The following is a 12874-nucleotide window of genomic DNA, read 5'->3' as shown; positions in this document are numbered from 1 at the left end:
ATGAATGCTTTAATAGAAATGTTTACAATTCCCATGATCACATTCCAAAGTTGCAGGAGGAAAAGCAGATTGGACTGGGTTTTATAAAACACATCCCTTAGCGACCAGCTTCAAACAGAAAATAAGTCATCTTTAACACGGCAGCAACAGCAGCAGCAGCAGCAGCAGCAGCAGCATGTCAATTCAGAGCAACAACTTTCAGCTGTCTGGGCACTGATCTGCAGTACCCACTGACTGAGCACCAGGCTTCACTGAGTGTCTCTCTGCTTTCTCCACCAGCCCCGGCACTTGGATTTGTTGGTGTATTTATTAATGAATGAATGCAGGTGTAGAGCCCAAAGCCTTTATGCCGTCGCAAGCACTTGATACCTGACCCCATGGAGACCTTGCTTCCAGAGGTCATGACGAGGCAGCTCTCCTCACCTGTAGGCGTTGTACAGGTTCCTCTTCTCGTTGATGCTCTGGCAGAGGCCCTGGCTGGAGCAATGCAGGGTGAAGTTTCGGGCAGGGAACTCCATGAAGCAGTCTGCACTGGAGAAGCAGGGAGCCTCGTCAGCGCTGGCATCGTCCAGGTCTGTGACCTTCAGCTCCCCGTCCACAATGACAAACTGCCGGGGCCGGAAATCCAGCAGCGTGACCGAGCCCAGGGGGGAGTGTGCCAGGTAGTGCAGGAGACGAACCAGCGAGAGGCAGATCTGAGGAGGAGAGAGAGCATTGACATCACTGAGAACTCTGACACACTGGAGACAGAGCACAGCACATAGAGCATACTGGGAACTCTGACACACTGGAGACAGAGCACAGCACATAGAGCATACTGGGAACTGTGACACACTGGAGACAGAGTACAGCACATAAAGCATACTGGGAACTCTGACACACTGGAGACAGAGCACAGCACATAGAGCATACTGGGAACTCTGACACACTGGAGACAGAGTACAGCACACAAAGCATACTGAAAAGTTACACAGGGCTTTAACACTGCAGCGTTGCTGACTTAATATGTAGTGAAAAATGTACTATGTACTCATTTAATTTTTTACTTATTCAAATCAATCTGTTAGATACCTAACCAATGGCATAATGATTAATAATGAGGACACGTCAACAAGTCAAAGTCCCACCCCAGACTGCTAAATATTTCCAGTCAGAAGTTGCCTCCCAGTCTTCAGCCTGATCCCCTGAGCTAAACTAGCCCCTTCCTTTCCTGACATCATTGCCCTGGACCGCCCCTCTCCTTTGTTCCCATTTTGTGCTTTTCTAATTGGCTTGGCCGCTCCTTGTTGGCGTGTGAATGGGTCGACCCCTCTTGATATCACAAAGCATACAGCTGCTCCATGTTCAGTGTGGATTCAGCCCAGTCTATTGTGTCTGAAAGGCTCAGGGCTCGAGAGCATGACAAATACCTGTGGCTGGAGAAAGGAAGGGGCGGGTGAAGTACTGTGTTAAAGGAACAGTACACGACTCACACTTCCACAAGCACAAAGGGCAGCCCTTGATATACTGGGCTCATAGACAGACTCAATAGAGAACAATGCTTGAGTTAGAGACTGGGTTAGAAGCTTGTCATGTGTAATGGGCCACTCTGTGATTTCAGATTCCAGCACGCCGAGTCCAGCTGCTTCACCGACAGCGGGGGGTTAGCAGATTTTTCCTTATCAACTGCGAGGAGCAGCAGCTCATTAATACAGTATGTGAGCAGGCAGGAGTCAAGCAGCATAGCTCTTGCTGGCATTAATAATGAACTGCTTTCTCTCGCTGCAGACAGTGTGAGACAGGAGAGCCCTGTGTGCATCTTGCTGCACTGAGAGGGAAATCCCTGTCTGGTCAGTGGGTCTGTCTGCTTTTACTCTGTCTGTTTTCTTTCTGAGGAACAAGGCCTCTTTTCTCCATGTCTGTCTGCTCCTGCGGGTCAATGTCTGTGTTCATCTCAGTTCCTCTCTATACCTGCGTTGGATAATTAGGCTGCTTTCTCTGGGAGGTCTACAGACCCTGCAGTCTCATTTCAAAAGCTACACTGGGTGGAGAGGTGAGGAATGAGCAGCCTGACCCATCACTCCTATCTGTATTCGACAGATTGCTTTAAAAGCTAATTCAGAACTGTGAATATCTGAGTCAGCCGCTGTCTCTGTACTGAAACTGGATTCCAGTGCGCAGCCCCAGGAGAGAGTCCGTATGAAAGCATACGTCAACGCGCACAGGAAATGGCTGCAGACCTAAACAGGCTATATGAAATTCACTTGATTTACAGACTGGTCCCCCTGGGTCTATTAAGCCCTCATATGAACTGCAAATCTTGGTGCCCTGTTTCTACATGGGCGGAGGCCTTGGACAAGCCCCAGCACTCTCTCAGCTGTCCCTCACATTGGACAAGCCCCAGTACTCTCTCAGCTGTTTCTCACACAGAGCTTGCACAAACAAGCACAAATAGGGACTTGAGAAAAATTCCACTTCGCAATTCGATGATGTGCTGATGGAGGTGAGACTGGTGGAGGATTCTGTGTTGTATCAATATGCTGATGGAGGTGAGACTGGAGGAGGATCCTGTGTTGTATCAATGTGCTGATGGAGGTGAGACTGGAGGAGGATCCTGTGTTGTATCAATGTGCTGATGGAGGTGAGACTGGAGGAGGATCCTGTGCTGTATCAATGTGCTGATGGAGGTGAGACTGGAGGAGGATCCTGTGTTGTATCAATGTGCTGATGGAGGTGAGACTGGAGGAGGATCCTGTGTTGTATCAATGTGCTGATGGAGGTGAGACTGGAGGAGGATCCTGTGTTGTATCAATGTGCTGATGATTGGAGGTGAGACTGGAGGAGGATCCTGTGTTGTATCAATGTGCTGATGGAGGTGAGACTGGAGGAGGATCCTGTGTTGTATCAATGTGCTGATGGAGGTGAGACTGGAGGAGGATCCTGTGTTGTATCAATGTGCTGATGGAGGTGAGACTGGAGGAGGATCCTGTGTTGTATCAATGTGCTGATGGAGGTGAGACTGGAGGAGGATCCTGTGTTGTATCAATGTGCTGATGATTGGAGGTGAGACTAGGGGAGGAACCTGTGTTGTATCAATGTACTGATGGAGGTGAGACTGGAGGAGAATCCTGTGTTGCATCAATGTGCTGATGATTGGAGGTGAGACAGGAGGAGGATCCTGTGTTGTATCAATGTACTGATGGAGGTGAGACTGGAGGAGGATCCTGTGTTGTATCAATGTGCTGATGATTGGAGGTGAGACTGGAGGAGGATCCTGTGTTGTATCAATGTGCTGATGATTGGAGGTGAGACTAGAGGAGGGTCCTGTGTTGTATCAATGTGCTGATGATTGGAGGTGAGACTAGAGGAGGATCCTGTGTTGTATCAATCAATGTGCTGTATGATGTGCTGATGGAGGTGAGACTGGAGGAGGATCCTGTGTTGTATCAATGTGCTGATGGAGGTGAGACTGGAGGAGGATCCTGTGTTGTATCAATGTGCTGATGGAGGTGAGACTGGAGGAGGATCCTGTGCTGTATCAATGTGCTGATGATGGAGGTGAGACTGGAGGAGGATCCTGTGTTGTATCAATGTGACTGATGATTGGAGGTGAGACTGGAGGAGGATCCTGTGTTGTATCAATGTGCTGATGGAGGTGAGACTGGAGGAGGATCCTGTGTTGTATCAATGTGCTGATGGAGGTGAGACTGGAGATCCTGTGTTGTATCAATGTGCTGAGGAGGTGAGACTGGAGGAGGATCCTGTGTTGTATCAATGTGCTGATGGAGGTGTGATCCTGTATCAATGTGCTGATGGAGGTGAGACTGGAGGAGGATCCTGTGTTGTATCAATGTGCTGATGATGGAGGTGAGACTGGAGGAGGATCCTGTGTTGTATCAATGTGCTGATGATTGGAGGTGAGACTGGAGGAGGATCCTGTGTGTTGTATCAATGTGGAGGAGGATCCTGATCAAGCTGATGGAGGTGAGACTGGAGGAGGATCCTGTGTTGTATCAATGTGCTGATGGAGGTGAGACTGGAGGAGGATCCTGTGTTGTATCAATGTGCTGATGATGGAGGTGAGACTGGAGGAGGATCCTGTGTTGTATCAATGTGCTGATGGAGGTGAGACTGGAGGAGGATCCTGTGTTGTATCAATGTGCTGATGGAGGTGAGACTGGAGGAGGATCCTGTGTTGTATCAATGTGCTGATGATTGGAGGTGAGACAGGAGGAGGATCCTGTGTTGTATCAATGTGCTGATGGAGGTGAGACTGGAGGAGGATCCTGTGTTGTATCAATGTGCTGATGATTGGAGGTGAGACTGGAGGAGGATCCTGTGTTGTATCAATGTGCTGATGGAGGTGAGACTGGAGGAGGATCCTGTGTTGTATCAATGTGCTGATGGAGGTGAGACTGGAGGAGGATCCTGTGTTGTATCAATGTGCTTGATGGAGGTGAGACTGGAGGAGGATCCTGTGTTGTATCAATGTGCTGATGGAGGTGAGACTGGAGGAGGATCCTGTGTTGTATCAATGTGCTGATGATGGAGGTGAGACTGGAGGAGGATCCTGTGTTGTATCAATGTGCTGATGATGGAGGTGAGACTGGAGGAGGATCCTGTGTTGTATCAATGTGCTGATGATGGAGGTGAGACTGGAGGAGGATCCTGTGTTGTATCAATGTGCTGATGATTGGAGGTGAGACTGGAGGAGGATCCTGTGTTGTATCAATGTGCTGATGATTGGAGGTGAGACTAGAGGAGGATCCTGTGTTGTATCAATGATGGAGGTGAGACTGGAGGAGAATCCTGTGTTGTATCAATGTACTGATGGAGGTGAGACTGGAGGAGGATCCTGTGTTGTATCAATGTGTTGATGGAGGTGAGACTGGAGGAGGATCCTGTGTTGTATCAATGTGCTGATGGAGGTGAGACTGGAGGAGGATCCTGTGTTGTATCAATGTGCTGATGGAGGTGAGACTGGAGGAGGATCCTGTGTTGTATCAATGTGCTGATGGAGGTGAGACTGGAGGAGGATCCTGTGTTGTATCAATGTGCTGATGGAGGTGAGACTGGAGGAGGATCCTGTGTTGTATCAATGTGCTGATGATTGGAGGTGAGACTGAGACTGGAGGAGGATCCTGTGTTGTATCAATGTGCTGATGGAGGTGAGACTGGAGGAGGATCCTGTGTTGTATCAATGTGCTGATGATTGGAGGTGAGACTGGAGGAGGATCCTGTGCTGTATCAATGTGCTGATGGAGGTGAGACTGGAGGAGGATCCTGTGTTGTATCAATGTGCTGATGATGGAGGTGAGACTGGAGGAGGATCCTGTGTTGTATCAATGTGCTGATGGAGGTGAGACTGGAGGAGGATCCTGTGTTGTATCAATGTGCTGATGATTGGAGGTGAGACTGGAGGAGGATCCTGTGTTGTATCAATGTGCTGATGGAGGTGAGACTGGAGGAGGATCCTGTGTTGTATCAATGTGCTGATGATTGGAGGTGAGACTGGAGGAGGATCCTGTGTTGTATCAATGTGCTGATGGAGGTGAGACTGGAGGAGGATCCTGTGTTGTATCAATGTGCTGATGATTGGAGGTGAGACTGGAGGAGGATCCTGTGTTGTATCAATGTGCTGATGGAGGTGAGACTGGAGGAGGATCCTGTGTTGTATCAATGTGCTAGAGGAGGGTCCTGTGTTGTATCAATGGAGGTGAGACTGGAGGAGGATCCTGTGCTGTATCAATGTGCTGATGGAGGTGAGACTGGAGGAGGATCCTGTGTTGTATCAATGTGCTGATGATTGGAGGTGAGACTGGAGGAGGATCCTGTGTTGTATCAATGTGCTGATGGAGGTGAGACTGGAGGAGGATCCTGTGCTGTATCAATGTGCTGATGATTGGAGGTGAGACTGGAGGGGAGGAGGATCCTGTGTTGTATCAATGTGCTGATGATGGAGGTGAGACTGGAGGAGGATCCTGTGTTGTATCAATGTGCTGATGATTGGAGGTGAGACTGGAGGAGGATCCTGTGTTGTATCAATGTGCTGATGGAGGTGAGACTGGAGGAGGATCCTGTGTTGTATCAATGTGCTGATGATGGAGGTGAGACTGGAGGAGGATCCTGTGTTGTATCAATGTGCTGATGGAGGTGAGACTGGAGGAGGATCCTGTGTTGTATCAATGACTGATGGAGGTGAGACTGGAGGAGGATCCTGTGTTGTATCAATGTGCTGATGGAGGTGAGATGATTGGAGGTGAGACTAGGAGGAGGATCCTGTGTTGTATCAATGTGCTGATGGAGGTGAGACTGGAGGAGGATCCTGTGTTGTATCAATGTGCTGATGGAGGTGAGACTGGAGGAGGATCCTGTGTTGTATCAATGTGCTGATGGAGGTGAGACTGGAGGAGGATCCTGTGCTGTATCAATGACTGATGGAGGTGAGACTGGAGGAGGATCCTGTGTTGTATCAATGTGCTGATGGAGGTGAGACTGGAGGAGGATCCTGTGTTGTATATCAATGTGCTGATGATTGGAGGTGAGACTAGAGGAGGGTCCTGTGTTGTATCAATGTGCTGATGATTGGAGGTGAGACTAGAGGAGGATCCTGTGTTGTATCAATGTACTGATGGAGGTGAGACTGGAGGAGAATCCTGTGTTGTATCAATGTGCTGATGATGGAGGTGAGACTGGAGGAGGATCCTGTGTTGTATCAATGTGCTGATGATGGAGGTGAGACTGGAGGAGGATCCTGTGTTGTATCAATGTGCTGATGATTGGAGGTGAGACTGGAGGAGGATCCTGTGTTGTATCAATGTGCTGATGATTGGAGGTGAGACTGGAGGAGGATCCTGTGTTGTATCAATGTGCTGATGGAGGTGAGACTGGAGGAGGATCCTGTGTTGTATCAATGTGCTGATGGAGGTGAGACTGGAGGAGGATCCTGTGTTGTATCAATGTGCTGATGGAGGTGAGACTGGAGGAGGATCCTGTGTTGTATCAATGTGCTGATGATGGAGGTGAGACTGGAGGAGGATCCTGTGTTGTATCAATGTGCTGATGGAGGTGAGACTGGAGGAGGATCCTGTGTTGTATCAATGTGCTGATGGAGGTGAGACTGGAGGAGGATCCTGTGTTGTATCAATGTGACTGATGATTGGAGGTGAGACTGGAGGAGGATCCTGTGTTGTATCAATGTGCTGATGATTGGAGGTGAGACTGGAGGAGGATCCTGTGTTGTATCAATGTGCTGATGGAGGTGGAGGTGAGACTGGAGGAGGATCCTGTGTTGTATCAATGTGATGATGGAGGTGAGACTGGAGGAGGATCCTGTGTTGTATCAATGTGCTGATGGAGGTGAGACTGGAGGAGGATCCTGTGTTGTATCAATGTGCTGATGGAGGTGAGACTGGAGGAGGATCCTGTGTTGTATCAATGTGCTGATGATGGAGGTGAGACTGGGAGGAGGATCCTGTGTTGTATCAATGTGCTGATGATTGGAGGTGAGACTGGAGGAGGATCCTGTGTTGTATCAATGTGCTGATGATTGGAGGTGAGACTGGAGGAGGATCCTGTGTTGTATCAATGTGCTGATGATTGGAGGTGAGACTGGAGGAGGATCCTGTGTTGTATCAATGTGCTGATGATTGGAGGTGAGACTGGAGGAGGATCCTGTGTTGTATCAATGTGCTGATGATGGAGGTGAGACTGGAGGAGGATCCTGTGTTGTATCAATGTGCTGATGATTGGAGGTGAGACTGGAGGAGGATCCTGTGTTGTATCAATGTGCTGATGATTGGAGGTGAGACTGGAGGAGGATCCTGTGTTGTATCAATGTGCTGATGGAGGTGAGACTAGAGGAGGATCCTGTGTTGTATCAATGTGCTGATGATTGGAGGTGAGACTAGAGGAGGGTCCTGTGTTGTATCAATGTGCTGATGATTGGAGGTGAGACTGGAGGAGGATCCTGTGTTGTATCATTGTGCTGATGGAGGTGAGATTGGAGGAGGATCCTGTGTTGTATCAATGTGCTGATGACTGGAGGTGAGACTAGAGGAGGATCCTGTGTTGTATCAATGTGCTGATGGAGGTGAGACTGGAGGAGGATCCTGTGTTGTATCAATGTGCTGATGGAGGTGAGACTGGAGGAGGATCCTGTGTTGTATCAATGTGCTGATGATTGGAGGTGAGACTGGAGGAGGATCCTGTGTTGTATCAATGTGCTGATGGAGGTGAGACTAGAGGAGGATCCTGTGTTGTATCAATGTGCTGATGATTGGAGGTGAGACTGGAGGAGGATCCTGTGTTGTATCAATGTGCTGATGATTGGAGGTGAGACTGGAGGAGGATCCTGTGTTGTATCAATGTGCTGATGGAGGTGAGACTGGAGGAGGATCCTGTGTTGTATCAATGTGCTGATGGAGGTGAGACTGGAGGAGGATCCTGTGTTGTATCAATGTGCTGATGGAGGTGAGACTGGAGGAGGATCCTGTGTTGTATCAATGTGCTGATGGAGGTGAGACTGGAGGAGGATCCTGTGTTGTATCAATGTGCTGATGATTGGAGGTGAGACTGGAGGAGGATCCTGTGTTGTATCAATGTGCTGATGGAGGTGAGACTAGAGGAGGATCCTGTGTTGTATCAATGTGCTGATGATTCTGGAGAAGTCCCCATCTGTTCCTCCAAGGAGTATGTAGAAACTGTTTAATTCTGCTTAACCTTATCAGAGTTTACCACAGTAAATTTTCACTGTCATTTTTCTCAGGCTCTTCCCACTTTCATTTACCATAGTTTACCATGTTTAGTAATGCTTTACAGGTAGGCAGGCAGACAGACAGACAGAGAAACAGGCAGACAGGCAGACACACACAGATATACAGACACACACTCACACACACACAGACGGACACACTACTCACTCGGAAGCGCTCCTCCCAGGAGGTCTGCAGCAGCTGGATCATCTCCAGGGGATTGCCCAGCTCGGTGATGGCAGTCAGGGTGTCAGTGATGTCATTGCTGTCCTGGTAACAGTAACCATGGAGCTGCAGGAACAGAAACACATGGAATAGGTTGGGTCAGGTCAGTAAACACATACCTCACACCTCCAACACCTTGCAAGACACCTCTAGACTCCCAATGGGCAAAATCAAACGGGACACTTGGAAAATAATTGCTGCAACAAAAGAACCTGTCCTGGCTGTATATTTATTGTAGAGGATGCCTGAAGGGGTCTAGGAGTCAGTGTTGAAAGGGTGGGTGTGATCTGTGGAAGTCAGCGTTGGCCGCCTACAGGACAGTCAGTCTGTAAACAGGACGCACAATTGGAGTTGGAGTTGCAATTGGAGATTTGACACTTGATCAGGTTATCCAGGTAGTCCAGTGCTCAGCGTTTAAGTTTTTGTTGGTATTGGGCCCCTGGATTGAAACAGCTCCATGCAGTCTTGCTGGACTCGATACCTCACAGCAGAGCGGCATACTTCTCATTGTGAGCTCTAGGCCAACCAAGTGTGTGTGTTTACAGAGCTCAGAGCAGCTCAAGAAAAGCTTATTAGTGCTTTGGGGTTTCAGAGAAATGCTTTCAGCTCCAACTGCAGAGCACTGTTGTTTTTTGCTTTTAACTCTCAAGTAAACGCTAAAGCAAATATCTGGGCAGGGTGTTGAATTATTTATTTTGTGAGATATTAAGGCTAGTCCTTAAACCAGCATGCAACGTACCACACAGTACCATAGCAAAGCAGGGCTCTAGAACACACACACAAACACACACACGTGCGCACGCACATACACACACACACACACTAATCACACACACACAAACACACACTAATCACACACACATGCACACGCGCAAGCACACACACACACTAATCACATACACACACTAATCACACAAACACAGACACACACTAATCACACACACACAAACACACACTAATCACACGCACATGTACACACACACATATACACACACACACACACACACTCACTAAACACACACACACAAACACACACAAACACACACACACACACACACACACACACTTACACACACACACAAATCACACAAACACAAACACACACACTAATCACAGACAAACACACAAACACACACTAAGCACACACACTAATCACACACACACACACAAACACAAACTAATCACACACAAACACACCGCTCTGCATAACGTACCACACACAAGAGACATTAAGAACAAATGCTGGGCTGCCAAGTAATTCAGCTCTGGGAAGCAGGCTGGCACGACAGGCCTGTCGTGTGGTGAGAAGAGCAGGGGGGGGAGCGTGCTCTTCCAGGACTTCGGAACACTGCTTCCGCAGCAATCACAATCAAACAACAAAGGAGACTCTTGCTTTTTACATCCCAGACCAGATCCTGCTCTGTATGTGTGTTTCTGAAACAATTAATCCTGTTCTCTTCATGTCCATGTCTGTCCAGAGCAGACATGAAAGTATCTTCTTACTTCCAGCACTCTGCGTATCATTGGTAGCCCGTCAATCTGCTCCAGTCCCTGAACTGACCCTGCATTATTTCACTACTTCCTTTTTTATATTTAGTTTGTTTGAACTTCAGCATTTTTACAATTTGGCTGATGATCAAATAAATGTAGGATTTTCAGGGTCCTTAAATAAATTCTATTTTTTCACAAACAAAATTCTCCTTATTTCTTTAGATTATTTAACTTGGCATATGTTTTCTTTTTTTTTAAAAGACAGCTCTGTAAGCAGTCCTGTTTGAAACGTGCTCCCTGGCTATAGAACCCTGCTCTCCTAGCTTTGCAAGCCCGCTCTGTTTCAGTAGCGGCTCCACTCCCTGCCTATAGAACCCTGCTCTCCTAGCTTTGCAAGCCCGCTCTGTTTCAGTAGCAGCTCCACTCCCTGGCTATAGAACCCTGCTCTCCTAGCTTTGCAAGCCCGCTCTGCTTCAATAGCAGCTCCACTCCCTGCCTATAGAACCCTGCTCTCCTAGCTTTGCAAGCCCGCTCTGTTTCAGTAGCAGCTCCACTCCCTGGCTATAGAACCCTGCTCTCCTAGCTTTGCAAGCCCGCTCTGTTTCAGTAGCAGCTCCACTCCCTGGCTATAGAACCCTGCTCTCCTAGCTTTGCAAGCCCGCTCTGCTTCAATAGCAGCTCCACTCCCTGCCTATAGAACCCTGCTCTCCTAGCTTTGCAAGCCCGCTCTGCTTCAGTAGCAGCTCCACTCCCTGGCTATAGAATCCTGCTCTCCTAGCTTTGCAAGCCCGCTCTGCTTCAATTCACTCCCTGCCTATACCCTGCTCTCCAGCTCCACTCCCTGCTCCACTCCCCTATAGAACCCTGCTCTCCTAGCTTTGCAAGCCCGCTCTGCTTCAATAGCAGCTCCACTCCCTGGCTATAGAACCCTGCTCTCCTAGCTTTGCAAGCCCGCTCTGCTTCAATAGCAGCTCCACTCCCTGCCTATAGAACCCTGCTCTCCTAGCTTTGCAAGCCCGCTCTGCTTCAGTAGCAGCTCCACTCCCTGGCTATAGAATCCTGCTCTCCTAGCTTTGCAAGCCCGCTCTGCTTCAATAGCAGCTCCACTCCCTGCCTATAGAACCCTGCTCTCCTAGCTTTGCAAGCCCGCTCTGTTTCAGTAGCAGCTCCACTCCCTGGCTATAGAACCCTGCTCTCCTAGCTTTGCAAGCCCGCTCTGCTTCAATAGCAGCTCCACTCCCTGCCTATAGAACCCTGCTCTCCTAGCTTTGCAAGCCCGCTCTGTTTCAATAGCAGCTCCACTCCCTGCCTATAGAACCCTGCTCTCCTAGCTTTGCAAGCCCACTCTGTTTCAGTAGCAGCTCCACTCCCTGGCTATAGAACCCTGCTCTCCTAGCTTTGCAAGCCCGTTCTGCTTCAATAGCAGCTCCACTCCCTGGCTATAGAACCCTCTCCTAGCTTTCCTAGCAGCTTTGCAAGCCCGCTCTGCTTCAATAGCAGCTCCACTCCCTGCCTATAGAACCCTGCTCTCCTAGCTTTGCAAGCCCGCTCTGCTTCAATAGCAGCTCCACTCCCTGCCTATAGAACCCTGCTTTCCTAGCTTTGCAAGCCCGCTCTGTTTCAATAGCAGCTCCACTCCCTGCCTATAGAACCCTGCTCTCCTAGCTTTGCAAGCCCGCTCTGTTTCAATAGCAGCTCCACTCCCTGCCTATAGAACCCTGCTCTCCTAGCTTTGCAAGCCCGCTCTGTTTCAATAGCAGCTCTACCTCCTTCATTGTCCTGCACAGAGGGGGCAGGAGGCTGACAGAGCTACAAGCTCAATGAAGAGAAACGCTACAAAACAGACTATTCTGATGTTATCGTTATCATCACTGGACTCACAGGACAGCGAGAGGGAGGAAAGTTGGCCAATAGCTGGTCAGTGTGGGGGCAAAAACACGCTGACCCAACCGAGCTGAGCTGAGCTGCACTGAGCTAAGTGTAACTTTATTAACATTAAATACCAACAATCAAAAAAGTCACTTGACTCAATATTGTTTCTGAAAGATAGATAAATAGATAGTTTGTGACAGATAGATAGATAGATAGATAGATAGATAGATAGATATAGATAGATAGATAGAGTAGAATATTAAATATATTTAATTATCTTTTAACTTTATATGTTTCCAAACAGCCTGAAATAAAAAGACTATCAAGCAGAATATAAGACAATCAAGCAGACAGACAGACAGACAGACAGACAGACAGACAGTTGCGTCCCTCATGTCTCTGCTGTTACCCTGCTCCTCTCACACCAGCACTCCCTGTCTCTCTATATTCATCTACACACGCTATGAAGTAGGCTAATGAACCAGCAGTGTAAGACACCATTAATATGTATCTGAAATTATTAATACAGAAATAAACACATACTTTGCTGAAGC

General features: G+C 48.4%; 1 protein-coding gene across 2 annotated transcripts in view; it reads right to left on the bottom strand.

The window, feature by feature from the left end:
* Positions 1–12874, bottom strand: part of pkdcca (protein kinase domain containing, cytoplasmic a) — a 37322-nt gene that overhangs the window by 12650 nt on the left and 11798 nt on the right. For both annotated transcript variants that reach the window (XM_041251441.1, XM_041251442.1), the window contains exons 2-3: positions 8901–9023; positions 424–695 (exon numbers count right to left, since the gene is read on the bottom strand). In XM_041251441.1, the coding sequence (XP_041107375.1) occupies positions 424–695; positions 8901–9023 (395 nt within the window). The remainder of the gene's footprint in view (positions 1–423; positions 696–8900; positions 9024–12874) is intronic.

This window comes from Polyodon spathula, chromosome 5 (genome assembly GCF_017654505.1).
Source record: "Polyodon spathula isolate WHYD16114869_AA chromosome 5, ASM1765450v1, whole genome shotgun sequence".
NCBI lineage: Eukaryota > Metazoa > Chordata > Actinopteri > Acipenseriformes > Polyodontidae > Polyodon > Polyodon spathula.
This window is presented reverse-complemented; position numbering and strand designations above follow the sequence as displayed.